Raw genomic sequence first — 26,985 nt, 5'->3', positions numbered from 1 at the left:
AGAGGAACATTGTTTCCTTTCCTGCAATTAAAATACAGAATCTGGTACTCCCCTTAGAATTTACAATATAACTTCAGGAAGTGAGGTTAGTTATTGAGTATGTAACAAGTTTACTTAGTCTACACTGAACAAAATTCTAAATAAAGCCGGGGTGGGGGAGGGGGAAGTACAAAAATACGTACCAGAAAAAGTACTTCAAAAACTACTAATATTTTTTTAAATACGCCTTTCATGTACAGTTCTGGAAAACAAATTGTCAAATCACAGTAAGAATCATCAGCCATGCTGTGGAAACACCCATTCCCCCACAAAGACTGAAAATTAATTTTCTCAGACTCAATTCTATTTCACAAAAACTCTAAAATCGAATATCTGAGATATGCTATACCACTGTTTCACAGCTTTCCTATCCATAATGCAACCAAAGAATTACCAGGGATAGGAAGGGATGACACGAAGCCGCTCACAAGCACAGCAGCCCTGTAACAATATGGCTTTCTGTCCGAGCCTGCCTACGTTAAGAGTAATTGATTACAAGCTTGATTAAACTAATAATTAAATCCTCCAAAGCACTCATATGGTTGTGGAAGGGTTGTGAGAAGGACAGGGACCAAGTAGCCCTTGTGACCTTGAAAGAAAAGTATTGATCAGATTTTGCCTTGTGAAAGGAAGGAGGGAAACTGAAACCAACCATCCTGAATCATTAATGAGCTTCCACAGCACGTTCCTCACTTCAGCTTTTTACATATGCAACTGGATCTTTCTTTGGGTTTCCTCAAAACCAGCACATTTACAAACTACTAATGAAGAGAAACTGCAAATTCGTTGAAGACAACATGAAGTACCTCTAGTCAACAACAAAAAGGTGTCATTTTTTGTGCACTTTAGACTATGTAATACATAACAACATATGTTATACATATTTCTAAATATATATATGTGTGTGTTTATACATATTATGTTAATTACTGTGAGGACCTAAAAGATACTGTTGAATGCCTGTGACACTACCTAGGCTTTCATTAGTATCCACTGATGCAGAATATGATTTTTCAGTCTTCAGATCCTTCTTAGGACTGAAAGGTCTTTGGGCATACTTTCTATCAGGACAACCTATTTGGCCTTGAAAAACGAGAAGGCCTTTTATTTTTTTTTTAAAGCTCTTCATCGAATTAAATGAAATAAAATTATGAGAAAATATATAATTTGTGTGGCAGGAAAAATCCAAACAACTGCTGTTTAGTATTGATAGGACTAAAGCAATACAGAAGTGTAAATAGAGAACAAAAAGCTAAACATCAGATGATTCATAGGAAGGTGTACGGTAATTTTCTCCACATTTATCTTACATTTCACTACATCCTCCTTCTTAGTGAGTTTTCCCTCTTCAGTACATTCTTTAGTTTTTTCTTCTAAAGTCTCTTTTTCTATAAATTGTCCCCAATAGCTTTTCTTTGGGTAGCTCCAGCTACTGTGCTGCTTACTGCAACACAAAGAGAGCCTCCTCCTTTGGTCTTGGCTCATCTAGCACTCCTATTGCAAATCATTCTCCAACTATTAGTTTATTACAGAGAAGTCATAATTTAGGTTATAAAACTGCTTTTCTGATTTCAAAATAACTTTATTAAACAAATCAACTATGTTAAAATATTGCAAAAGTATTAAGTCAAGATTTTTTTTAAAATATTATCAAACCAAGAGAAACTGAAGAAAACCATTAAACACCCAAACGAACATTGACTGTAGACATTTCCTCTCAGAGACATGCGGCTCAACAAAGAAAGGCATACCAACAAGGTGCATATATGAAAAGATTTTTCTGTTTACCATCCAGCACAGGAAGGAATGAATGCAACAACTTCGGTCCCCACTGCCACACAGCAACGCATTGGCAGAAGTCTATAGTCTGTATCTGCACAGAGGAATGTTCAGCGCTCTCAAAGTCACTGAGTTTACATACGTAAGAAGCTGGCCACTTTCAAAATATCCATGTCACTGGTTTCCAACTAATTGCCTATTTAATTACCAGTATTTTGACTGTCTAGAGACTGGAATTCTTCCTTAGAAATATCCTCCATTTCAAGGACAATATGGTAACATTGACAAAGGGGAGAATTACTAGAATTAAATTGAGGTACCAAACCAGTGCTGCTTCTATACTTAATAATTACTGAACTAATCTCATAAAATAAAATGCTAAACATTATCTTATATGAAGTGTATAGGTGATTGAAAATTCTATACTGCAAAACCACACTCAGAAGATTCTCTCTTTTGCCTTAAACAATACAACAGTTCTGCTCACCACGGCTATTTCATTTTTGTATGCTAGCAGAAAAACATTCAAAAAAGATTAAAAGATCATAGGTAAGAAACAAGCAAGCTAGCCACTGATAGGGACACCCAAGTAAGACAGAAAGAAACAAGCTGTGGATTACAGTGTCAGAATATATGTGAAGGACAATGTTCAAACTTATACTGTAACAAAGCCAGAAATCAATGCGTCTTCACTGTTAGTCCAAAACAGCAGTATGCCTAGACAGTAAGTTTAGTAAGAATCTGCTTATGGACAGCGTTACATCAGGAATTACATGGTACTATACAGAAAGAGAAGAATCATTCAAAATGTTACTATGCAGTTTATATTTTCACTCTACCACTGTCTGTCCCTTAAGATACTGGTAATGAACAATAACGTGTTTCAGTACCATGAATTGGACAATATTTAAATGCCATATCCAAGGAATTAATTCTTCCTGATAAAACCAGAAAAAATATATTCCAAATCAGAAAAGCATTGTTAGTATCTTTTTCCCTTTACATTTCCAAGAGTTACAAATCTTCCCTCTTTTGGTTATGTAGTTGTGTTCAGTCCTATGGCTCTTCAATAAACCTATGAAACCAAGGCAGAATAAAAAGCAGAGGAGTATCCCTCTGTAAAAAAAGCTTACAGTCTTGGCTATAACTGTGAGAGCCACCTAACATCTGAGAGGACTTGTAATGATTTTTTAAAATGAGTTGCATTCAATTCTATGCATAAACCTGTAATTTACAGGCCAAGGGCAAAATTCTCCTATTCCAAGCACTTTACAAATGTAATATCTGTGGAGCCTATTACAGTGCTTACTCTACCCTGACTAGTAGCTCCCGTTTCCAACAGTTGTGCTTCTGGTGCTGAAAAAGTAACAGGATGGAGCAGCCAGGCCAGGGTGAAGAGATTTGCTCTCACTGCTGGTTGAACCCTGCAGGACCCACCTCCAAGACACAGCCATCCATCCTTTTGATTGAACAGAGCTGATCCACAGTTCTAATCAGCTGCTTCTGTGTACACAATTATTTACATGTGGTGAGTGGGAGAGGCCTCTTCTTTTTTGCATTCATAATTTTAATTGCACTCACTGCACATGCAATGTGCAAAAGAATATTCCTTGAAACACCCATAGTCTGCCTGCTGCTTGCATTTGTTACTGTCTTCTTTGATGTGTTCACATTCAATCTTGTGACCACACGTGAAAAGTACAGGTCAGGTCAAGTAAACCCTTGCCAACAGAGGTGTCCTGGCTAAGGGCCAGGCTGAGTGCCACTGTACAGACCTCTGCAAAATAACCTGTCTCATCTTCTTGCCTTTTTGATCCTGCAGTGGTCGTGGCACCAAGAGCACATATCTTGGGCTTGTCTTATTTTTAGTCTCACTGGTCTGGCCTTGGTTCATCCAAAGCTGAAGTTTAAATACTTTCATTTTCCCTTTATGTGAGCTGGAATTCATGACTATGCAGACTCAGTGAGAGGCACTGCAAAAGACAGGTGACTGCAGGACACTGTTATTAGCTAAGGAACAGGACATTTCACAGATTTCTTCCTCAGGTCTCGTGATACTATTTTGAAACAAACACACCTCCTGGTATCAAATTTTGCACTAACAAACCAGCCTCACAACCATGCAGTTCCATTGACAGCAAGAGCTTGATTTCAGATTGGCAACAGTCAGAACAGAGAGAAAAAACAGCTTCCCAAGCTTTCACTCTGCTGCTACAGAGCTCATAGCAGCTCCTGGCCCTAGTTATGATGGCTGGACTGGGTGTGGCAGCCTTTGCAAGGTACCTGTAAGGGACTGAATTCCCAATACTGCCCTGACCTAGAACAAACTCTTACACTGTCGTTCTGTGACACTTCTGCTGGCCTTTCTCTCACTTCATCAGAGTTGTCAGAGCTGATACTCTCCGGAGCTCTCAACCCTCCCCCCTCACTGCCTCTTCTCTTGCTTTCATCGGATAGGGTTACCAATTAAATCCTTTCTTCGTTCACTTTCCCACTGGTTTTTTTTGCTCCCCTTCATGACATTGGGGGCCACTCTTTCAAAGCCAGGTTGAGATCTCCCCCAAACAGACAAGAAATCCCACCACTCCTGTTTCTGTCCTCCTTCTAACTGGCAGAAGTTGGCCCCACCTTTCTCATCATAATTACATATTGCATCTTCAATCCTAGGAATTTCTCCACAACTTTGGGCTATTGTCTTAAACCATTCCTGCTCTTCTCTTTCAACTCAGAATATAATCAATCCAGTATGAAACTGGAAAAGGGTATGATTTTTGCCTTCTTTGGCTTGCTTTCCCTTAGTTACATGGCAATGTTTTCCTTAACTATACTACAACCTTTTCCTTTTACCCTATCACAGTTTAAGAAACTCCCTACCTGCTCACCTCTTCTAGTCTTCCCACGTGGACCTGAATATTTTCCGCTCCTCATTTCCCGTGTACCTTTTTTCACCCCTCCCTCATTTTTCTCTGTCACTCACCACTTAGCCCAACTTTTGCCACAACAAAGGCAGGCTTTGATCTTGCCTTTCAAAAAACCAAAACCAAAACACCATAATCCCATCTGTCTCTCAAACTATTACCTGTATTTCTCATTGAGCTCACTGAATGAATTGCAAGAGGTTCACCTGTCTTGTTCTTGGACTATGAGCCCTCTGGCTACGATCTCTCTAGTCTGCATCCAAGACCTTGCTCAGTGTAGTCCTGACCTATGGCTGTATTTCCTATTACCCTTAAATATAATTCACCCTCTATGCTAAAAGTTTTGCATGACTCATGGTTCAGAGACATTTGTTCAGTCCAAACTGCCACACACTGCACTTCTTTACAAAACAATTCCTTACAGTCAGGCTCAGAATCACACAGAATCACACAGAGTGTTAGGGATTGGAAGGGACCTCGAAAGATCACCTAGTCCAATTCACCTGCCGAAGGGTCACCTAGATGAGGTTACACAGGAAAGTAAAAAAGGCAATGTAATTTTCTTCACAAATTTTATTCACAAGGTGCTGCTAGTACAAGAACTCTTCCACCACCTGTATTACTCCTGAAGGCAAACAAAAATCTACACAGAGAACTATAAAACACTGTTTTGCAGAAAAGGAAGTATGGCTGCAGGAATCATGCAAAATCACGCAAAATTCATTTTTCTTATTTTTCCACCTTTAAAATTTTAGACCTATTTTGCATGATTTGCAACTCTTCTTAGTGAAATTGTACAACAGCAATGTGTCAGAGCTACAATCATATTTCAAAAGGTGAATCATAAGCAGTGAAGCCATGAACTATTTCAAAAAGTGACATATTTGGTTTTTAAGTGACTAAACTATGACTATACTGGACAAATAAAAATATTCAAACACCATAAAGTTCTGTTAAACAAAGCAGAAAACTATTCTGAATTCCATTTAGGAAGATAATTATCTGCCTATAGCTGACAAGCTACAGAGCAAACAGGAATGTGTAAGCATACATAAACATGAATGCACATGAACCTCTCAGTCTGTACAAAAAGCATTCACCATTTCAGGCTACAACCTGTGTTCATACCTACCACTGGACACATTGAGTCTTCCTACTGGCATCAGCAAAATACTTTTTGCTGTACTTTTTATGCTTCCCACACACACCAGCCAATGCAGTCAGGTATATCCAAAGTGTGGTTAAGGGCACTCTCTCTTCTCTCTTTTTGTAGCTACGACTCACCTAGGAGACTTGGCCGTAGTCAGTGTCTTGTCCAGAGCAGTTTCAGTAGTCACCATGTTAACTGGGGCTCTTTTCTGTTACCTTTTCTTTAACTCCTGCCATGTTGGCTGGAAGCACGTTACAGCAACACACTGATATTTCATCTCCTATTTAAGAAGCTACTTCAGAACCACTCTAATATGCCTCCCTCATCCAGAGCCCAGTGTGCTACAGTCCCAAGGTTAATCGAAGAGCTAAAGGTCAAGATTAGGTTCCACCTATTCTCTGGGAGGATTTAGTTTCCCATGTTACTGAAAAGACACTTTCCTAGATGTACATGGAAGCTGACACAGCCAACCGCAGGACCTCTGCCTGCTTCACTTTTCTCCCCCCAAAGAAATGCTAGTCCCTATCAATATCAATGAGTCCAACTCCCATCTACACTCATTTACTGGCAGGGTAGTATAAAGGGGCCATTGTGTAAAAGAGAGGCAGGCTCACTGGCCTTTTTTTTTTTTTTTCCATGAAGGATGCCATCAGCATACCAACATTCTTAGATACCAGTGGATCCATTCCATGAAGCCCATTTCCTTCTCCCCTTTCCAAAATCCCCTCGCTTAGCAAGGTTTTAAACATTAAGACAGCAATTTGACTAGGTAACAGTAATAAACACTGAATTCTGAAGTCTCCACTGCAGCTAAGGTTAGTTTGTTGTTGTTTTTTTCCCCCACTTTACACTGAAGCAGAACAAACCGGTGACCAAATTATTGAACTGAAAGAAAACATTTCCATTAAAGAATTTCCACAGCATTTCTTACAGTCCTGGATGCATTTTCATGATTGTAACAGTGGAGAAAGGTTATCAGTAGTCAACTGCAATAGAATGAGTTGGTAAAAGACAGGCTAACTCTGAAGATCTCATCAAAACTGAAGTAAACTTGGGAGTTGGGACAGCTGGAAGAGGCACTGGGCAACTCTCAGAAGCTCTATGCCTTGCACTTAAAAAAGTAATAAATGACAATAATCAATTTAGTGTGCACAAAGTAGAGGAGTTCAGTGGCAAAGAGGTCACTGTTCCAAGGCAGCTAGTGTACACAACAGTGCACACAAACATCCTTTTTGTACAGGTAGTGGTCAGTGAGAACAGTGCTCAGCTTTATACTTTATGCAATCACAACACCTGTTTGTAGAAGCATAGCATGTACATAGCAAAAATGTTGTCCTGGCTGCTGGGAGCCAGTCAAAGTTTGCAAAAGTTACCATCACTGCAGTACCTAAGCACTTAAATGTTAGACAATGTCATTGTGATTAATCATGAACGTCCATTGAGGCGTGAAGATTTTTCAAAGTACGCAGGTGAGTCACAGCCAACTGCCTAAAGACTGCAAACACAAGGTAGGAACTCCTCTCCCTTTGGCACCACAAGGGTACAACTGTCAGCCCAGAACTGCCACAGGAAACACCAGCACTGCGCGGAGTTGCTGCCGTAGAAGGAAGCTATAGGAAGGTGGAGTAAGACAGCTGCATCCTTCTCTTGCTATTCAAATTTGGCACATTTGGGCCTGAAATGTGCAACTGGACAAATGCTTCCAAGTCCCTGCAGGAACACACAGACTTTGATCTCAGCTCAGAAACCATCCAGCTGCGCCAAAGGGAAACACAGGGGTTCAAACTGTCCAAGTCACTCCATGGCCTTAGCACAGTATGGTCCAGCAGCCCGAAAGCATGAGCACTCCTCTGTTCCTCTGTTGGTTTGCTATCATGCTCCGCCCATGCCTGCCACATGGCCTGTAGTAAATTCCGTGTGCAAGAACCAGGTATAGGCTGCTTTACCAATGAGCAAAAGGAGCAATGTTTCCTCTGGTTCCTCTGCACTTACGCTAGACGATCTAGTGAATTGCACCGTAAATCAACTATAAGAAATACCAAACTATTACTTTGATAAAATCAAGCCATGTGTACTTATTTTATACTCTTCTTTACCAAAGCAAGAGAGTGCTTAAGAGATAGAGAGAAGAAAATTTTCCCTCCCTTGTCAGCCTTCCTGTGTGCAGCTGGTATAGAACACAAGGATAACTATGCCAGTCCAACCAAATGAACATCTACTGCCCTGCCTCTGACAGTGGCAAAAAGTATCTGCCTGAGGGATCATGTAAGCACAGAGCAAGCGCATAGTCACGCTTATCCAGAACGCTTTTGTAGCCCCAAGATTTAAAATGCCAAAGGTGATGCCTTCACGCTTAATAGCTGTATCACTCAAACTCACAGTCTCTGGGCTGGGAACAGGCCCTGTGCCATTCACCGGGTGCACAACCTGCACCCACAGGGCATCTGGGGTTTACTGTGCCACCGGCAGGTTGCATGACTTCTTCTGATGGCAACAAAATACCCTGCGTTAATGTTTGCCTGGAGCACACAGGGAGTGGCCACCACAAGAGTAGACGCAATGCACAAGCTTCAGGCACCATCAGAATCAGTTAAAATACTTGTCTAGCTGGCAAGCTGACACTCAGAAGCAAAGAAAAAGAGAAATTTAGCAGGAGAGGCTATCAACTGCTCTCTGAAGTGACTGAGGGTTGTGAGAGCTCGAAAGACACCTCCAAGAAGATGACAATGGGCTGAAATATTTAGCTGGTCATAGCCAAGAACACAGAATTTGACTGCTCGTTTTGATTTGACCCTTAAGCAGCTCAAATGTGAGACACATTCAACAAATGAGAAACTGCATCAGACCCACCTGAAGACCGAAAACATGGGCTGCTCTTAGTACACAGCCCCACATGCCATAGGGAAAGGACAGAAAACAGTGCAGGTCTAGAGGGTGTTGGAGGAAACACTGCAATGGTCCTCTCCAAAAATTTAAGGGATGTCAAGAAATTCTGCTTCAGATACTATTGTGGAAAAAGAAATATTTCCGTGAGGTACATTTCTGCTGCTGCCTATTCTTAGAAATCACAGAAATGCAACCTTTTGAAAGGGCACAAGCACAGACAGATTAGGCCACAAACACTACTTGGAGGCCCTCTGGTCAGAAAAATTTCAGTTGTGGCAACTAGTCCCTGTGCCTTAGCGCTCTCATGTGAAACGAAGGGTTTTGTAACTGAATTCACTGATTTTTAAGAAGTGATTCTCTCAAAGTTTGACTTACTCAGAACGTCTTCTGACCAGATCCAAAGCCAAAGTTTCTCCTACTTACGAGGCCATATATGGCAGCTCTGCTTGGTGAGGCTGGCCCCGTTGAATGTGGAGGCAAACCCGTGATCGCAGGCGCTCTTCACAAAGGTTATGAATTAACTCCTACAGCTGTGGAGGCTTCTGTGTACTCTGTCGGGGAGCTGTGGCAGTGCAGAGATTGTGCCAAGACCATAGGCTATCTTCTTCCCTCTTGTTACTCCATGAGGAGGATTCATTTAAAATCCAAAAGAGATCTGAGGGAAAAGGTCTGAGTCCTCAGATGTGTCAGCTCTGTATTGCTGCACCATCAGTGCTCAGAGAGGGCAAGAAGGAACGGGGCTTGTAGAAGGAGAAGAACCACAGTCAGACTGGCTGGCCAAACTGCCAGGAAGAAGCGCAGCTTCACGTTAAATACTTTGTCATCTCTCAGGGTCACACGAAAGACTTTTTATGAATATTTCTTGCACATTTGCATTACTCCACATCGTTCTCCTGGGCATTCAGCTGCACCAGGTAGTTGAAGCAGCAGTGGCATTAATCTTTAACAGTACAAATAAAACTGGCCTAGAATAAATAATAGTTAATAAACTGTCTGGTTTACTTCACCATAAAGGAACCTGTTACATTGTTCCCAACCCACTGCCTTTTTTAGGAAGCTCCAAAAAATTAAACACAACAAACCAGAAGGATTCTCAACACTACCTTAATTTTCTTAAGAAAACCTCAAAGGAATAAGACTGATCTCATTTTGCTAGATCTTGTTTCTCAATGCCATACTGGAAGTGCCATCATTTCTTCCTGGTTTCTGCCACTGGCAAAGTGATCAGTGTTAACTAGGTCAAAACAGGGCAGAGCACAAAAAAAAGAAAGAGAGACTCGTGTTTAAAAACACAATTCTGATTTTTACACAGGTATTAGGAGAAAACAGGCTTTGAGAGCAGCACAAAAACTTTGAAACAGAGAAGATCATTCCCATTTCACCTCATCACTCATTTATGGGAATAAAAGGCAATACTTATAACACATTATTCTGATCCTTACACTGGATTATCATCCAGGCTGAGGACTGTTAAGTAAATAAATGTGACAGTCTAAACCAGTGGTCACTGTGAGGCAGAGAGGCACACCTATATTGCACTCGTGAGGAAGCACTGGGGAGGTACAGGATCTCCAGAAAGAGAACAACTATGAGTCACTTGGAAAAGGTGTGTACAGCTACCTGTAAAGAAAACATCTTGGGGAATACACAGGCTGCAGTGGTGGGGCTGTATCAACAGCTTATATACAAAGCAGCTCCCAGGTTATAGATATCCTGGGAGGTGATAAACACACATCAGGGTGGGTGTGTGAAAAAGAGATATGAAAAGGACCCATTCAACTTGAATAAAACAATATTTTTTGAACCTTTGCCCAGAACTGAAATAAAACTTGGAAGTGTTCCTTTTACTAGATACTCAAGCAGCTTGGCTACCTTTTGTCTTAATTTTTCTTAATTCCTGTGAACTTCTGTACTTCCTCATTTCTTCCTAAGCAGCAACAGCATTGCTACAACAATGGCTTTACAGTTCTTGTTCATTCTGAAAAAAGAAACACCATGAACCTGGGAAAAAATCTATTCTTGATGTTTTTTTCCAAATACTCAGATCCAAAGAGTATAATGCCCTGAGAGTGCACAAACAAAACAAAGGCGTCTTCAGATACGCTAAAAGAAGCTGTTGATAAAAGGCTACTCCTGTATGTTTTTGCAAAATCAAACAAGAACGAACAAACAGTTTGTCAGATTTGGGGAAAGTTCAAATAAGCATCAGAAAACTTTAAAAATTATATTCAATTTCTGAGCAGTTTGTTTGTGGGACTTTTTTAGATGCACACATTTGCCTAAAACAAACTTAAATGAGTCTCCACTTTTTGTGTTTCTGTGCATGCTGCTTTAAAAGACACAGATCCACTGCAGGAAGCAGAATGACAACACCTGTGAGGAGGGCTCCAGCACAGTGTTCTGCTCCAGCCAGGCTCTGAGCCCAGGGTCAATCTTCCCCTGTTGTGCAAAATTCAATACTGAATGCTTTTACAGGAATGAAATGAAAAAGGGCACTCCAACTGTACTAAGCCCTTAGCATCTGCTAAGAGAATCGATAAGTAGCTAAGATGGCCAGGCATTTAAAAACAAAACTTTATAAAGCAGAGTAATTGTATTATCTACTATTCAGGACAAGCACAGGATTTCTCCCAAACTCAGGAAAAAAAAAAAAAAAGAAAAAAAAAGGTTCAAACTTCAAAGCCATTAGCAGAAATTAATGCAACTCAATCAGAGGATGAATCCTACATCAGTTTCTGAAAGCTGAGGAACACAAATGGAGAAAAACTCACATTAAATCTGACAGGTATTGTAAAAGGAGTAAAGTCCTAAGCAATATATGCTTGTAATCCGCACTGGTGCTATTCAACTGAGGCTCACATACCTGAGCCAAATAATTTCCCTGAAAAAGATGTCACCATACTGAAAATAGCATGTGGTCTATGGTAAACTTTCGATATTTCCTTGTCTTCATAATTAAAACAGTATTCAAAAGCAACACAGAACAGCTCAGAAAGTGTCTCTGTCCACATGCCACCTTTATGTACCCCTGTTCTGTTCCTCTGCAGTGTGACTCAACGTGTCCTGTAGACAGGACAAGCAGCAGTGGGCACAAAGTGGAATAAAATAAGGAAATAAAAATTGTACTGTTAGAGTGATTGAACACTGGCAAACCCTTCCCAGAGAGGTTATGAAGTCTCCATCCGTGGTGATATTCAGTTCTCGCTGATCACAGCCCTGAGCAAACCACAGTACCTCACCCTGCTTTAAGCCAGGGGTTGGACTGGCCACTCTCAGGGTGCCTGCCAGCCCCAGCTGTTCTGTGGTGAGTCACTACAAGCCACACCAGCTTTCAGGAACAACTTTTATCAGCACCTCTGCTGGCAGCCCCTTCCATATTAGCCTTTTTCTTAGCTGGAGTTCATACAATGGACCCCATCTCTACCCAGAATACCTTCTATTTATCTACTATTCATGTTCCCATCTCTGTTTCCAAGAACTCCTTGTTTTTTAACATGTAGTTTTCTAGCATCATCTAGCTTCACCATTTCCTCAAATGGTGATCACAACCAAGCCCACATATACTTTGTAGTAAATGGTGCTTAAAGCATTGGAGAACTGGGGCCACCATTAAACACATAAATAAATAAACAAAAAGCATAGGCCGGCTTTTCTATTATCTGCTCTCTTTCTTTGTTCCCATTCGGTCCCCACATCTGAATACTTCTTCCAACCTCTTTGTGCCTGATCACACTCTGATTACAGGTAAATATTTAATTATCCATGACCCACCTTCTCTCCCACGTCCCATTCCTCTCTTCATCATATTTCATGTTATGTGTAGTCTCATTCACCTCTAAAATTCTCCACGGGCTAAACCACACTTTGCCCTCACAAACTAATGCATTTCCAAAACAGCATGACCTGCATATGGGAAAAAGTTCATGTGAAAGCAGGTAAGCGTTCACCATTTGCACATAAGAAACTAAAAGAGAAACTCTGAACTCTGTAAAATAAGAACTTGGGGAGCAATCTGCCACCAGCTTAATGTAGGAGCTGTGCTATTCCTCTGAGCCTCAGCCCACATCAAGGTAGAGCCCTGGCAACTATGATTTTCAGCTCTCCTCATTTCCACTGCATCCATTATTAGCCTCACTTCTCTCCAGTCACTTTCCGTTTCATCTCTAAGCTGTCCTCTACTCAGCATCTCCCTAGTTCTCCAGTTCATCTCACCTATGTGCATCACATACATGTGCACTCCTCTACCCCATCACCTGCTTGTATACTTTTTGGGGGAGGGGCAGTGGAATACAACAGGTACTTGTTTATACTTTTTTTTCCATATATTTTCACTAGTAACAGTCACAAAGCCTCAGATAATTTTCCTGTGTTAATAATATCCATCAGTATGGTAGTCTGAATCATTAAAAGCTCTCAGCAAGTTAATAATTCCTCTTCTGCCTCAATCATTACAACTGAGTTTGAATTTTGCAACCAAAGAATATCATAGTCAAATGCACCATCTGATCATTAAAAATTCCCCAGCTTCAGACTTGAGATGTCTCCCTAAATCCTTTGTTACATATGGGGCATGCCATCCACTGGTTTGTTTGTACTACAGAACCAGAGCTACATTCCTCTCCTATATCTTGCACTTCAGGATCAGTCTCAGGAAACTAGTAGAAGACAGAAACAGAAAGCTGAAATCAAATTTTATATGAATAAAAACAATGAAAAGCTAGAAATGCCTAACATGTTTTGATAGAGTGATGTGGCCCCAAAACAATGCTTTAAGAGACATGTCTTTTTCTTTATTGGAACACAACAGAATGATGGCTTAAATATTTTAAGATCTTTGTAAAATCCTTCACGCAAAATTACTTTCATGGATCAGTTCATAAGAACTATCATTCTTTGAAGTACTTACAGCAATTTGCTTCTTCAGAGTAAGGTACTCAGAAGCATTAACAACCCTATCTTCCAAATGTTCATGTGATAAGTAAATACTACTACCCCTATTATGCAAGGGATGCCCCAGAGAAAGGCAATTTGTATGATCTGCCCATGACTGCAGGGACTGGAATGTCAATGTCAAACAACAAAAATAGCTTCTTGTGTGTGTTTGAGATGAGCAATATCATCATTGCCTTTACATGTCTACTCACTAAAAATACCGTAGTTTTGAGCACATTCATTTTTTCTACATCTTATCTTACGACATTGACTCACATGAATTAATCCCTCTTTTATATTCTGCTCATTGACTACATAATGAAATGTTCTAACGACACAGGATCAACGCCCACAGAATCTGCATTTGGGTAGGTACAACACAGCACAAAATCACTTCTATAGGTACAAATGGAAACTCAAAAAGCTCTGAATTTCAGTGACTTGATTAAGGTCAAGCAGCAAGCATGTTCCCAAGCTCCAAACTGATCTTCCTAATTATCTGGTAACATGGCAAAATTGTCCAGGAAACCCTCACTGCAGGCTTATTGCAGACCAATCTGAACATGAGATCATATTTGTCAAACTGCAGATCCTTGCTGAAGATGCAAAGCTTCTGTTTTTCACTTGTTTTAGAATTAGAAGGAGTAAAAGCTCTTCTATTCTAATGGCATTACATTCTTCTCCTAGTCTATAAGCAACCCAATTGCTTAAGCAAAGAATATGAAAACATGTGAGTTAATAAATAGAACAGCTCTGCCTTTCCCCTTATCAGCACTTCAAAACCCTCGCTTAGAGACATCTAAACTCTCCAAAATCTGAAGTCTTTAGTAACCAATGTGAATGAAGCAGCGTTTGTTCTGAAGTCCCTTGCAACCACCTCCTCTCCCACAACAATGTGGAGTCAAGTAAAATGTATTAAAACAGAGAGTACAATAACCACTTGCTATGTGCTTACAGACAAATAAGACATAAAAGATTTCCTGTTGGCCCTAAAGTTACATTGAAAAGAATATGCAAAAGCCTCAATAAATGGTCATGTTCAGACAGAACAGGAAAGCACTCCACTCTCACTGGGACAGCACTGCATTAAAAATCATGTAAAAACGATTACTTGGCTAAATGAGTATTAAAGTCATGGATGCATTGTATCAGAATGACACTATTGCTTTGTAAGGAGGCTTTTAGCATGCTGTTGTATAGTGTTTCTTATCAAAACTAAAATACTGTAAGACAACTGAGAAATATGCTGCCATTGAAGATGAGTTCCAAGCTGCCCTCTCCTGCACCGCCTTTTGGACCAAAGCTCAAAAATAACAAGGGTTTTCAAGGAAAACCAACATAGATAATGACACACAGGGATGAAAAAATATTCCTCAAATTTTCAATATGCTCCTGTTGGAATAACCAATGCTTTTAATGAAAATGTTTTCAAAGAAGTTCATGGCCCAGCAAAAAAGTTACAGAAATCATTTAAGCAAAAAAACTATCAAGAAGTAGGAGAAAATACACTGTTTTGACTTTGTTAGGCAAAATCCATGGATGCGTTCGTAACTTCTAATCAGCTTGGTGAAAGAGCACAGCATCATGACTGACAGTCGCAATTTCAAACTTACATGCAAAAATGATGACAAATAGCTAAAAAGGGCTTGAAGACAAGGTACTATTTTGGGGTGTTTGTCCTAAAAAGGACACTGTTTTCTTTCTTAAATCAACATACACTCTCTCATTACCTGATCAGAGAAAAACAAATTCCTTAACCTGAACTGAACAGACTTTAAAGACCATGAAAGGGGCAAAGCATTCATAGTCAGGATTAAGTTTAGACATGGTAGGTAGTTCAGAAAGCACTCCAGGAAGGAGAAGCATCTTTCAAAGCATGACACCCAGAGACGTGAGCAGATAGCTAGCACTGTGTAAGTACAATGGGAATTTCAGACGCAGCTTGTTCTCTTAGCTTTGGACTACTGCACACCGCTCAAAGCACCAATAGAAACTTCATACAAACATTCAAAAAAAACCCCACTTACTCCAAAGGGATTAGGTACACATATTTTTCCCTCTATTTCTGTCAGATTGTATTTGTTAACTTCTCAAAAGACAGAAGGGGCTGCTTTGGGGAGGAGTGTGTTCTCTCTCCTTTCTGGTTTTGGTAAAACCTACACAAACTCCGTTATTTGTACATTAAAGCAGCTGTGTTAATACTCTTGCCTGTAATCATCCACTTCCAGCTCTCCTAGCAAGCAGGGACCATTGAGGATATTGCCCTGTTGCTGGAATAGGAACACTCTGTGCTAAAATTCACTACAGTTGAAATCAGCAAAAATGTTTTCCTCCTTTTAACTGAATTATGTTATTTCAAACTTTATCTACTGATTTATCTTCCATCAGTTTCCTCCATACTTTCATTCATGCTTAGTGTATCAGGTTGGTTATGGTGCAACTAGTCATTTATTTACATTTATTTATCAACACAAGAAGTAGAATAAAAGAGGAACAGAATTATTCTTTCATAAATCCTCTCAGGGAGTTCACAAACCTTTGTCTGCCCTCTCTACTCCAGCTCCCTTGTTGTTTTCCAATTTCAGAACTGGGTTAGATGGAGTCAGAAATGCACACAAAATGGTAAGAGCTGTCTTGATAGCCTTCAGTGAATTCCCACCATAAGCACTTTCACATCCTACTGCAAGCCAAGGTGTTTCATAAGAGCAACCCACAAATCTTAATGAATATATTTAAGAAATTAACTGAAGCTTTCGCCATTTATGTTTCAGCATCTTGCAAGGGTCACCGCCAGATTCAAGCAACCAAAAGCAGCTTTTCATACACAAGCTGTTATCAACAGACCCTGTATAAGGTGTTTAACATGTACATAAGCAGAGAAGTAGAGAGAATTATGTTTCACCAGTTACTCTGACTAACTTAGCAATGGAAGTCTGGAAGTCTAGCACAACATGAGAGTTTATCCACAGAGCAGAAAGAACGGTATCACTTTTTAGTACTGACCTTATTTTGAGTATCTTCTAGCACAGATCACAGAGCAGTTCTTTGCTAGAACTGTTCCTAAAACTGAGCTTGCTATCTCCCCTAGCTCTAAACAGAGTGAAAAGAAGCACTGCAAGAATTAAAACAATTGCCTCATGTGGTGCAATCCGACTTTAACCAGAATCCACAATATCACAATTGTGATATTTTGTTTTGCTATTGGCCACGAAGGAGAGCTTTGCTTGTCCTCCTTACCTGCAAAAATATTATATTACTACAATTTGGAAAGGCAACTGAGTGAAATGAATATATCCCAAGTTGTCCCCTCACCTTAGATACACAAAATAAAAAGAGAAGCCAAAAGATAGGGAAAGTTATTTTTATACAACTCTTCAGCAGATCTTGGTAAAAGATTGATCAGAACTGCCAAAATACTGGAAGCTCCTGGAGGACCTGGTGTTCCCTTCCACATAAACTGGACTCTTTCCTGGTCAGTACAGTAACGGAAAGAAGACAATAAGGCATGTGAGCTCTGTGTCAGTCTCTGCACTTCTTCAGTGTTTGCAGTGCTTCCACACATGGGCAGCTCTGATGCAGCAGAGCTCAGACACAAGTGCCCGCTCCACACCTCCTTCTAGGGATGCTGTCACTGTCTGTGCACACTCCAACCATGCTCAAGTTCTTCAAGCACAGAAGGGCTCAGCAAGGACACAGTCTAAAAACTCACCAGATAATACTCGTGCAAAAGATGGAATAAACTGGCATTTAAAAATATAAAGTATAAATGCCTTCGAGAAGCTGCAGATGCCTGCTGCGAACCCAAATGGGGTGAAAATTTCGTCCCTTACACAGAGACATTTCCTATTGAACACACAGGGCTGATTGCCTATTTGCTTACACATTTCTTTTTCTGATTTTCAGTGGAACATTTTTTCCATGTGCATGGTTACATGAAAAATATCACAGAGTGCCAGTTTGTCTGCTTCAATCACTGAGTGACTATCCTGGTTATTTCCAAACTGTTTGCTGAAGAAGGGTGGGGAGACAGGGTGTCCGAGATGACTATGCTGAGTCCTCGCAACATAACAGAAAAAAAGTACAGCCTTCTGTGCATTTCTGTCTGATGTAACTCAAGAAGTTCCTTCTTATGAATGTGAAACATTCATATTTTGGGGAAGATTTGAAAAGAAGATCTCTTTATCTTGTTTTATAAATATTTTCAAAGGCAATCGATATTTTTCTTCCCTACTATGACTGTTTATTAAACCACCAACTATGTCTGTAAGCTAACTAGGGACTAATTTTGCTGTCACTGAATTCAATGGCAAATGACTCAAGGAGTTCACAGGTAGCTGGCTTGATCCTTTTATTCAGAATTTAAAAGATAACACATTTTAGACATATTGTACTGATCAACACTGACAGTAAAAAAATTTCTCTTCAACTTTGATTCATCTTCCTCAAGCTCAAATACCCCAAGGTTTTTTAATCTTCATCTATGAATTCTCAAGATATGCTGCAGGTTTTTCAGAACAAGTAATATTTTATTATTAGTCTGGGTATTACATATTGATTTGGTGTTCTAATCTCAGGTCTTTAAATATTGCTTTAATATGAATGCAATAGTGCTACGATGATGATAAACAGAGTGTTCCCAGGACTCTGGACTATGGACAGATCCAGACTGTAAAGCTCAAATGTGAATGCAGACTTTCGAGAAGTTTGAGGTTCACTTCTGGGACAACTGAAGGTCACTCCATTCCGAAGAACCATTCAAGAATTAGTTGCAGCTCACAGTGACATTTCACCATTACCACACATACCATGCCTGTGATTACTTTCTGAAGGAGTATACCTGAACTGTGAGGTCGTTTTACTGATCTGCCTAACCATCACTGGTCAAATATAAAAAATGAACTAAACACCGCATATGAGGTTGCTGCTTCTTCAGAATTTCCTCAGTCATTTTCCAAAAAGTGTATCCTTACTAAGATGTGATCTACATGGACAATTCTGCAACAAAAAACTACTGAGGTCAAACTTACTGATCAGGCAAGGGCAATATTTTTGTGAGAAAAGTTGTACCTGAAGATACTAAAACACAACCCATGTAAGGAGCTCTTGGTAAGTTAATATGCTACTACACAAAATGCAACTTTTGCACATTCTCCCTCAGAATAGAGTTTACTTCCTCATTCCTCCAAGAATGTAGTGTTGAAATATTTAACGCAAACTTTGAAAAACCTAACAAGCATTCAGCTTTACAGAACTAGCATCAGACATTTCTCATCACTGCTCTCATCTAGCTTCCATCTGCCTCAGTTCTCTAAATACAATTCAGAAAGCTTCAGACACAAAATTTATGCTGAACTGTTGTTCAGGTCACAGAAAGCTTTTTCTAGTCTGGCCAAAACTCTGCAGGTCTGTCCTGCTGGCTCCTCTATTCAGGATTTTTCACAATGACTGTTCTCTTTTAATGCTACTCCAAAGAGCTGAGATTGGTCCTGTCTGAAGAAGGTGAGAGAAAAGGTTACCAGCCCAACAAGGTAATCTGCACTGGCTATATTTCTGCTCTGCTCTCCTCTAAAGAGAATAGGGAAACACAAAATATACAGAGCACCTGTGAAGAGCAAGTAAGGGTTACCAAACTATACATTCACGTGGTACTATGTCATGAGCACAACTGAGAGGAAGGACAAACAGTTAACAGGAGCCTCCCAAAAGATTACTACCACTCTCCACAGACCCTCATCTACACATCTTAATAACAGATGTTCAACTCTTTTAACACCTAGCAAAGCACGTTCTAGTCTTTGCAACAAGACAGAGCTTTTTCTTTTTTTTTTTTTTTTTAATATAATTCACCCATATCACCAGACAGAGACTGATTATATCAGTAAAATAACACAGTAATTGAGTTGTTGCAGGTACCTCCACATCTCACGTACCTCCATCTGTCTGCAAAATAAATAAATGAATAAATGGAAGGGCTGAGATTTATTTCCTCCTTCCACACGACATGAGCACTTTCCACTCTCTCCAGCTGCTACTTCCCAAGATACAAACAGAAGCTCAAGGAAATGCATCTGTCAGAAAGCACCAGTTTGACAGGATCCACTGCAAACGCACCTTCCATTCTTGCCACTGTTTCCCCTTTAATCTGTCACCTTAATGTGACATCATAGTATGATCTGAAGTACCTCTTACATGCAGCATGGATTCTCATTAAATCATTGTAATCAAACTCATATCAGAATAAATTTCATTTCCTATCTTCTTCTTACCTACACTGTCTCAAGAACTATTTTACTCCAGGAAGCATCGCAGGGGGATTTGCAGCAGAGGGGAAGAAATGCAATTTGTTTTAAGAAAAAAAAAAAAGAGAAGTTTGATCCAAAATTCTACACTCTGACCATACTTACCAGATGAATAAAAAAACCTACTAAATGTGATGGTACTTAATCTAGTTGTTTTGGCTGCTCTCAGTGCAGAAGTCTACAGTATCAGCTCATACAATCCACAACAACACTGGAAGGTATGAAAAACAACCCTGCTTACCTTTCATCCCAAACTTAGAGTGTCTTCCAAACTTCAGAATAATGAGCATTATTACTAAGCCAGTGCACACCAGTGCTGCAATTCCCACCACAACATACACCTAAAAAAAGAGGACATAAACAGATCTGATTGTTTAAGTCGCATGAACTACCTTCAGAGACATTCAACATACATTCAGATTAACCCAGTTAGGTAAGGAGATTAATTTCAGCTGGGAAACATTTGCACTTGGATCAAAGAGTACTTGTTGAGGTTTCTTCTATCCTGCAGAGTACAGAGATTCAGACACCTCTAAGAACAACTTTTTCACCATCCTACACATTCCAGGTAGGTGGGAGCAAGTGCACATCACCCCTTTCCCTTCCAGCAGAGTAGCATGCTATAAAAATAAAAACAAAACACATAACAAATGCACATAGGAAAAAGATTGTACCATAAGAGTGGTTGTACACTGGTACAGATTGCCTGGAGTGGCTGTAGAGTCTCCATCCCTGGAGATGTCAAAAGCAGAGTATGCTCAACCCTGAGCAACCACGCTGGTCCCACTTTAAGCAGGAGGAACTAGACAGAGGATTTCCAGAGGTCCCTTACAACCTCAGCCATTCAATGATTCTCTTACCAGATAAGACAAGACTGTTTGGGATCCTCCCAAATTTTTAGCACAGTGTCCCGACTCACAGTCCACTCTCTAGTGAACATGAATGCACACGCTCAACAACACCTGCTGCTTTTTCGAGTCACTGATGCAGGGAGGCTGCAACAGCAACCAGCCTGGCCACCTGACACGTTTCCAGCAATTCAGCTCAGGAAAGCCTGAGAGGCAAGGCAGCAAAGGAGGAAACCCACCAATTCAGTTACTTATATCAAAATCTATTACAAATTACCAAAAACTACATGAAATCACGTTTTAAAAACATACAATTAGAATTTGAAAGTTCACTGCAGCACATCCTTTCTGTAAGGAGGAGCTGACTTCAGGACCTGAATTCCAACAACGATCTTCAGATTACCTTGGATGTCTTTTTTTTTTTTTTTTTTTTTTTTGTAAATACAGTTGCTCTCATTGGCTAAAATTAGAAGCAAAGTCTCAGGCTAAAAAATTGAAGTTACTTGTTTGGAAAAGCAAGAAGCAAAATAACTAGCCATTTCACTTGTACTGAAAAGTGATACGCTCTGTCAAAAAATGGGGGGAGCACTGATTTTCTTTTTTTCCCTCTTTTTCTGAGTTTTGATCACAACACAGTAATAGCTCCAGTGTTCTGGTAGCTTAAGGTCCTATTACAATTTCCACAGTTTTGTGAGTTCTGTAGCCAGAAAGTACACCAAGATTACAGATCATGAAACAATATATATACTCACAGTGATGCTATCTTCATTCTCCTTGTTGGAAACATCCGTAGAAGTGATTTGATTACTGTTATTTGTGGTATCTCCAAGATCATTAGGCGTGGTTTCATATTCTTAGGAAAGGAAAAAAGGTTGCTTTTACAATTTTGTAACCTTAGAGGTGAAACAGTTGTCTTTATCATTTCTGGTCTGTAGGATGGCAAGTTCACTAACAACTCTCAGGACTCTGAGCTCTTCAGAAACAATACGTAATTGCTAATGTAGCTCAAACTTTGCAGAGGGTAGGGGGATTCCTTGTGGCAGATACTTGAACAAATGTGTTACGACTGATAAACTTGAAAAGAGAAGTAATTTACACCATAATGTCTATCTCTACTGGACAAACTGGAGTTAAATAAAAACTCCATCCATAAAGCTATTTTCATGTGCTTCTGACTTCCCATTAAAAATCAAAGACTGCCCTCTATGCTGAACTTCTCCTGCCTTGTATTCAGCCAAATATAGGACAGTCTTAGAAATTAGCTTGGGGACTTCTGTTCAGATGAGAAGAACTTGGCAGATGGGTTTTCAGCTAGTTTATTACTACCAAATGTGAAATAGTTCTTTTTCTTTGTTTAACAAATAATAAAAAAATATTGTTGTGTGCACAGAGGTTACAGCCTAGCACCATAAACTGTCACCAAGGTAAACCTTTAAAAAATCTGTCTGAGATGGTGTGAAGAAATTTGATTTGTCAAAATAATTCCGCTGATAGGTCTGTACCAAAAAGAATGAACATGGCTTAATTATTTATAATTATCTCAAAATGAAACACAGATATTTACAGCCCATGATTTCCTGACAAATTATTCAAATGAGGTAAAAAGAATTGAATAATATACATACAAACTTAGAGAAATGTGCATGAAAATAAAATAAATGCATATATTTTATGTTTGCATCTGGAAATACACAGAATGCTTCAATTTTATGACTGCGATGTGTGCAGATGAAAGAAGGAAAAAAGTGAACAATTGCATCTATCATAAAAATGCAGCTCCAGCATTGTAATTTATATTTGGAATTAACTGCGTATTTGTTTATACATTTCAATTAAAATCAGTGCCACAAGACCTACAGATGAAATTTTAATTTGGAATCTGAGCAAGCAGAACACAGAGGCATAGCTCTCACTAACTACACAGGTAGGAACTCTTCCAACTGCAGAGCTGCTGCTGAACAAGGGCAGGCAGGGCCTGTGCATTGGCAGACTTTATCTTCTTCAGCTCTCAAGGCCATTTTGGAGACCTCAGCTAACACTGTTAACAGCAAGCTGCAATGGGCTTTTGATCTTCCTTTGCTTTCTGCAAAGCACTTGTCAGGGTACAGATTTTTTGGTATATGAAGCTATGCAGCTACCTCTGGCATCAGTGCTACAGTCAGTACAGTCCTTGTCTGATCAGCTCATGTATTCTATTTAGTCTCTTCATGATGCATGCTGAAGGATAGGACTCTTCTAAGCCAAAATACACATTAAGTATACGGGGCTTTCATGAGGAACAAAATTCAATTTCCTGGTCTTCTACTGTTTGAATTCTCTGACTCAGCACTGCATCTCTACGCCTATTGCTTCCTATGCAGCAAGTAGCGAGAGGCAGACAAAGAGCCCTCGGGTAGCACCAATCCTGCCTGAGCAGCTCACCTCCACAAGCAGCCTGCACACTCAGACAAGGTGCTGTGCAGACCATTCGCCACCACAACTACATGCTTTTGTCAGAACAAAGGAGCAGGCTTCTGCTTCACTCATTTGCAGGGGGAGCCCACTTTATAACAAGTATCTCAGCCTACAATATTTGGTTTCCTTTACAATTAGCTGGGGAAATCTTCACAAAGATAGGTTCAACCAACCCTGTATTTATGGTAACTTTGTTAGACCAATAAATAAAACAAATATTCATAGCTTTTGCTGCTGTGGCTCTGTAATACAAAATTTCAAAAGGAAAATGGATTGCTCTTAATTTTACCTGTAAATAGGGGTGGGCAAAAGCAGTTCTATTTGCAGTTCTGTTCATGCTTGGGTCTGCACTCAGCTACCAGAAATCACACTCTGAAGGACTAATGAGAACTATGCAGTGTTTCAGGTCTGGTCTTTGGATCCACTGAATGTAGTTTTATATTAAAATAGGCAAGAGCTAAAGCAGGCCGTGTCGGTACGCTGGTGTTGCATTGCCCTTCCCTGCTGCCCAACTGTGAAGCACTTGCATTTGAACGAGTGTCAGATCTCCAAAGTCTCTTGAAATGCGTGAGCCAGGCAAGGAAAACACACGCAAACAGCTATCCAGCCAAAACTGGGTGATATGGAGTTAAACCAATTCCTGCTTGTTTCTCTATGAAATCCTGACACAGACACCAAACACTCTGATAGTGCTGTGTGGGACTTGTATTGCTACAGGGCCAGGTGCCCCAGGGCAGGTTCCCCACTGCAGCATGCCTCTTGCAGCCACCTGTGGCTCCCCGTCAACTGCAGTAAACTGCAGCCGAGGCTGGGTGGTATTTTGCAGCCATTTCACAAAGAAGGTGCATGGTGGCTGGGATACAGACAAGAGCACAGTCACACCAGCACTGGGGGTCATTCTGCACAGTCCTCTGGGTGGGTGATATGGAGCATGTTGTCTCTCTCATGTTCACAACCACATTAGAAGAAGCAGCACGGCATGAAGACATGAACTCATAGTCAAAGAAGCTGTCTTTGCATTTGCTCTCCTGCTCAGCCCCAGGTGAGGTGCTTTATTCCTCTCAGCTCCTTCCCAGAGGGACCAGGACAGCTGCCTTTTTTGAGAGGTGCTGCAGAGCTGATCCAGAGACACCAGCAACTGCTCCGCAATTGCAGCTGGGACTCCCCTGGGCAGACACAATGTCATGTAGCCTGTCGCAACCTCATCAGCTCTTCAGGTTCCCATTCTATGTTCAAAACACTCAATGGAAAATGTCTGGAGATCACCTCACATGGAGGGCAGCACACAGAAGGCCAATTACCAAGGGACAGGCCAAACCTCGCCATGAAGGGGTTTGTTCTGCATGGAGTGGTACTCGAGGCCAGGGTCCCCTGCCCTTCCTCCCCTCTGCCTCCATCTCCTCACAGCTCATCACTGCCCAGCTCTGGGCCCTGCTGAGCCGGGACCACCTGCGGGCCTGTAGCCCAGCCCTGGCCCCAGGACAGGTCCCAATGCCTGGGTCTGGGGCTGTTCATGGGCCCCCCAGCTGCCCTGCTCCTGGCTGGGGTGGTGGGACAGCCCTGGCTGCCAGGCCCTGTCCTGAGGGACCCCATGGCAACCTGACACCCGCAGGGAAGTACCTCACAGCTCCCATTAACTTTACCCATCGCCGGCAGACCAAGAGACACACAGCCATTCCCAGTGCCCAGCAGGATCAAATACTCTTTCGCTGCCTCTACCCTGCACACCAGGCACATCTGCAACACCATTAGCACGGGGCTCTGAAAAATGCATTTTAAAGCGAAGCCTGCAGGAACCAGGAGGTGGTTCTTTCTATCTTCCTTCCAACATAATCTAAACTGTGAGTAAATGAGTTAGCATAGAGACAGAGTGGTCTGAAAAGTCATGAAACCGCTCAATCTTTGAGGGAGCTCGTGCCAGGGCTCCCACTGTCAGCCATGCAGGTGGCTGCTTCTCTGAACAAGTATAGCCGTTCCTATACTTTTCCAGCCAGCCTCATTTATTCACCTCACTAACCGGACTTGTGAATTTGGAATAATTAGGGAAATACTCTGGAGTACAAAGTGCTTCTCAAAGCAAGCACTGAGTCACTGAAACAAAGATCAAAGACAGCAATTTCAAACAGCAGAAAGAAAAGTCAGGAATAAAAACGAAGGCAGCTTTCATCAGGACTAGGTCTTGCAAGCTGTGATCCACCAGCGCAGTTTGAAGCCCACATCTCAGCAGAAACCTACCCAAGTCAATTGAAGCACAGCACTCTCAGGGTTAAAGCCATACGCAGGCAAATAGGTCCTTGATAAACAGCTCAGAATCAAAATCTTCATGCATGCAGCTGACATAATACAACACATGTAAGAAATTGCACAAACCATCACCACCTTCCCAGCTCCCCCAAAACAACTGATTTTGAAAGAGAGGGAGGGGAAGCTATCCTTTAGTATTTCTAAGCACTTAAAGCCAAACTGATGCTTCAGTTGCACATTTGCTAAAGTTTAATGACATGGAACAGAATCAAAGCAATAACATTTAAATCAGCTTAAAGAAACTTGAGTCATGGGCCATTTGATCCAAATAAAAAGTACCCCAAGTCAGATCTGGTTTCTGCTGGAAGCTAAAGGGTGTTTGAGTATGTTGGTTAGGATGGACTTTCCTACTCACCAGAAGTGTTTTGTAAAACTAGCCAGTTGCTTTCTTTCTGCAGCTTCTATTCTTGTGCACACTGGCTTTCACTAGGTACAGACCAAAACGTTTCATCCAACTAGAAAACTATTGTGAACACTGTGTCATCAAATCTGCTGGCATACACTCACATATCACTGAGTTGATGGTCTACTTATGCAAGAGAGATTAAAGTAAGGTACAAATGAGCAGAGAGAGCAAAATAAATTGCCTACAGGAAAACTTACTTGTGCCAACCTCATTTTTAAGTGGGATTTAGGGGTACATTTTTGGAGGCAAAACAAGTATGGAATCATCCCTGAAAAAAATAAAGTTATATAAGGAGAAATCATAAACTCTCCTCCAAGTAATGCCTCCAAAAGGTTCACAAAATCTCATGCCTGTGAGCTACATCAGATAGCTGTCATCGTACCAGATCAACTGCTACCATTTGTAGCAGTGGATTTACGCTTCTCTTAATGTGATTCAAAAGCAGCAGAGTAAGTAAAATGGCCTCATGTTTCTTAAATAAGACAGGAGAAGAACCAAAAATACAAAGTACCTTTTAGAACTGTGCTATAATATGTCCCATTTCAATTTAACTGAGCCTGACATTCAATTTTTTAATAGTTTCAGTTCCTTAATTTTTATCATTAAAAGAAAAGAAAAAGAAAATCAAATATATACCATAAACATCTGGATCCACAATTGGGCCACTACCTGCACATGAAGAAAAAAAAAAAAGAAAAAAAAAAAAGAAAAAGCATTTGTAAATAGATTGCAAATGCTGGAAGAATAAGAGTTTTTTTAGGAACTTTTTAAGAATTCACATGTTATTTGCAATAGCCATGATCAGCATCTACACAAATGCAAAGCAACATCAATATATTGCAGTACGTGTTCATCAGATTACATTTACAACCATTTTGGAGCTGTCCCAAAGGTTAATATTTGCTTCATGTGAAACAGATAATGCACAGGGCACAAGCTTTGCCAAACACAGGAGTATTTCCCAACTGGG

At 40.5% G+C, this 26,985-nt stretch overlaps 1 protein-coding gene across 9 annotated transcripts in view; it reads right to left on the bottom strand.

The window, feature by feature from the left end:
* Positions 1-26,985, bottom strand: part of NTRK2 (neurotrophic receptor tyrosine kinase 2) — a 210,038-nt gene that overhangs the window by 130,604 nt on the left and 52,449 nt on the right. For 8 of the 9 annotated variants that reach the window (XM_071802800.1, XM_071802804.1, XM_065860511.2 and 5 more), the window contains exons 9-11: positions 26,652-26,684; positions 21,604-21,704; positions 20,245-20,344 (exon numbers count right to left, since the gene is read on the bottom strand). In XM_071802800.1, coding sequence (XP_071658901.1) covers positions 20,245-20,344; positions 21,604-21,704; positions 26,652-26,684 — 234 coding nt within the window. The remainder of the gene's footprint in view (positions 1-20,244; positions 20,345-21,603; positions 21,705-26,651; positions 26,685-26,985) is intronic. The other variant, XM_071802799.1, reaches the window with a different exon arrangement.

This window comes from Patagioenas fasciata, chromosome Z (assembly GCF_037038585.1).
Source record: "Patagioenas fasciata isolate bPatFas1 chromosome Z, bPatFas1.hap1, whole genome shotgun sequence".
Classification (NCBI taxonomy): domain Eukaryota; kingdom Metazoa; phylum Chordata; class Aves; order Columbiformes; family Columbidae; genus Patagioenas; species Patagioenas fasciata.
This window is presented reverse-complemented; position numbering and strand designations above follow the sequence as displayed.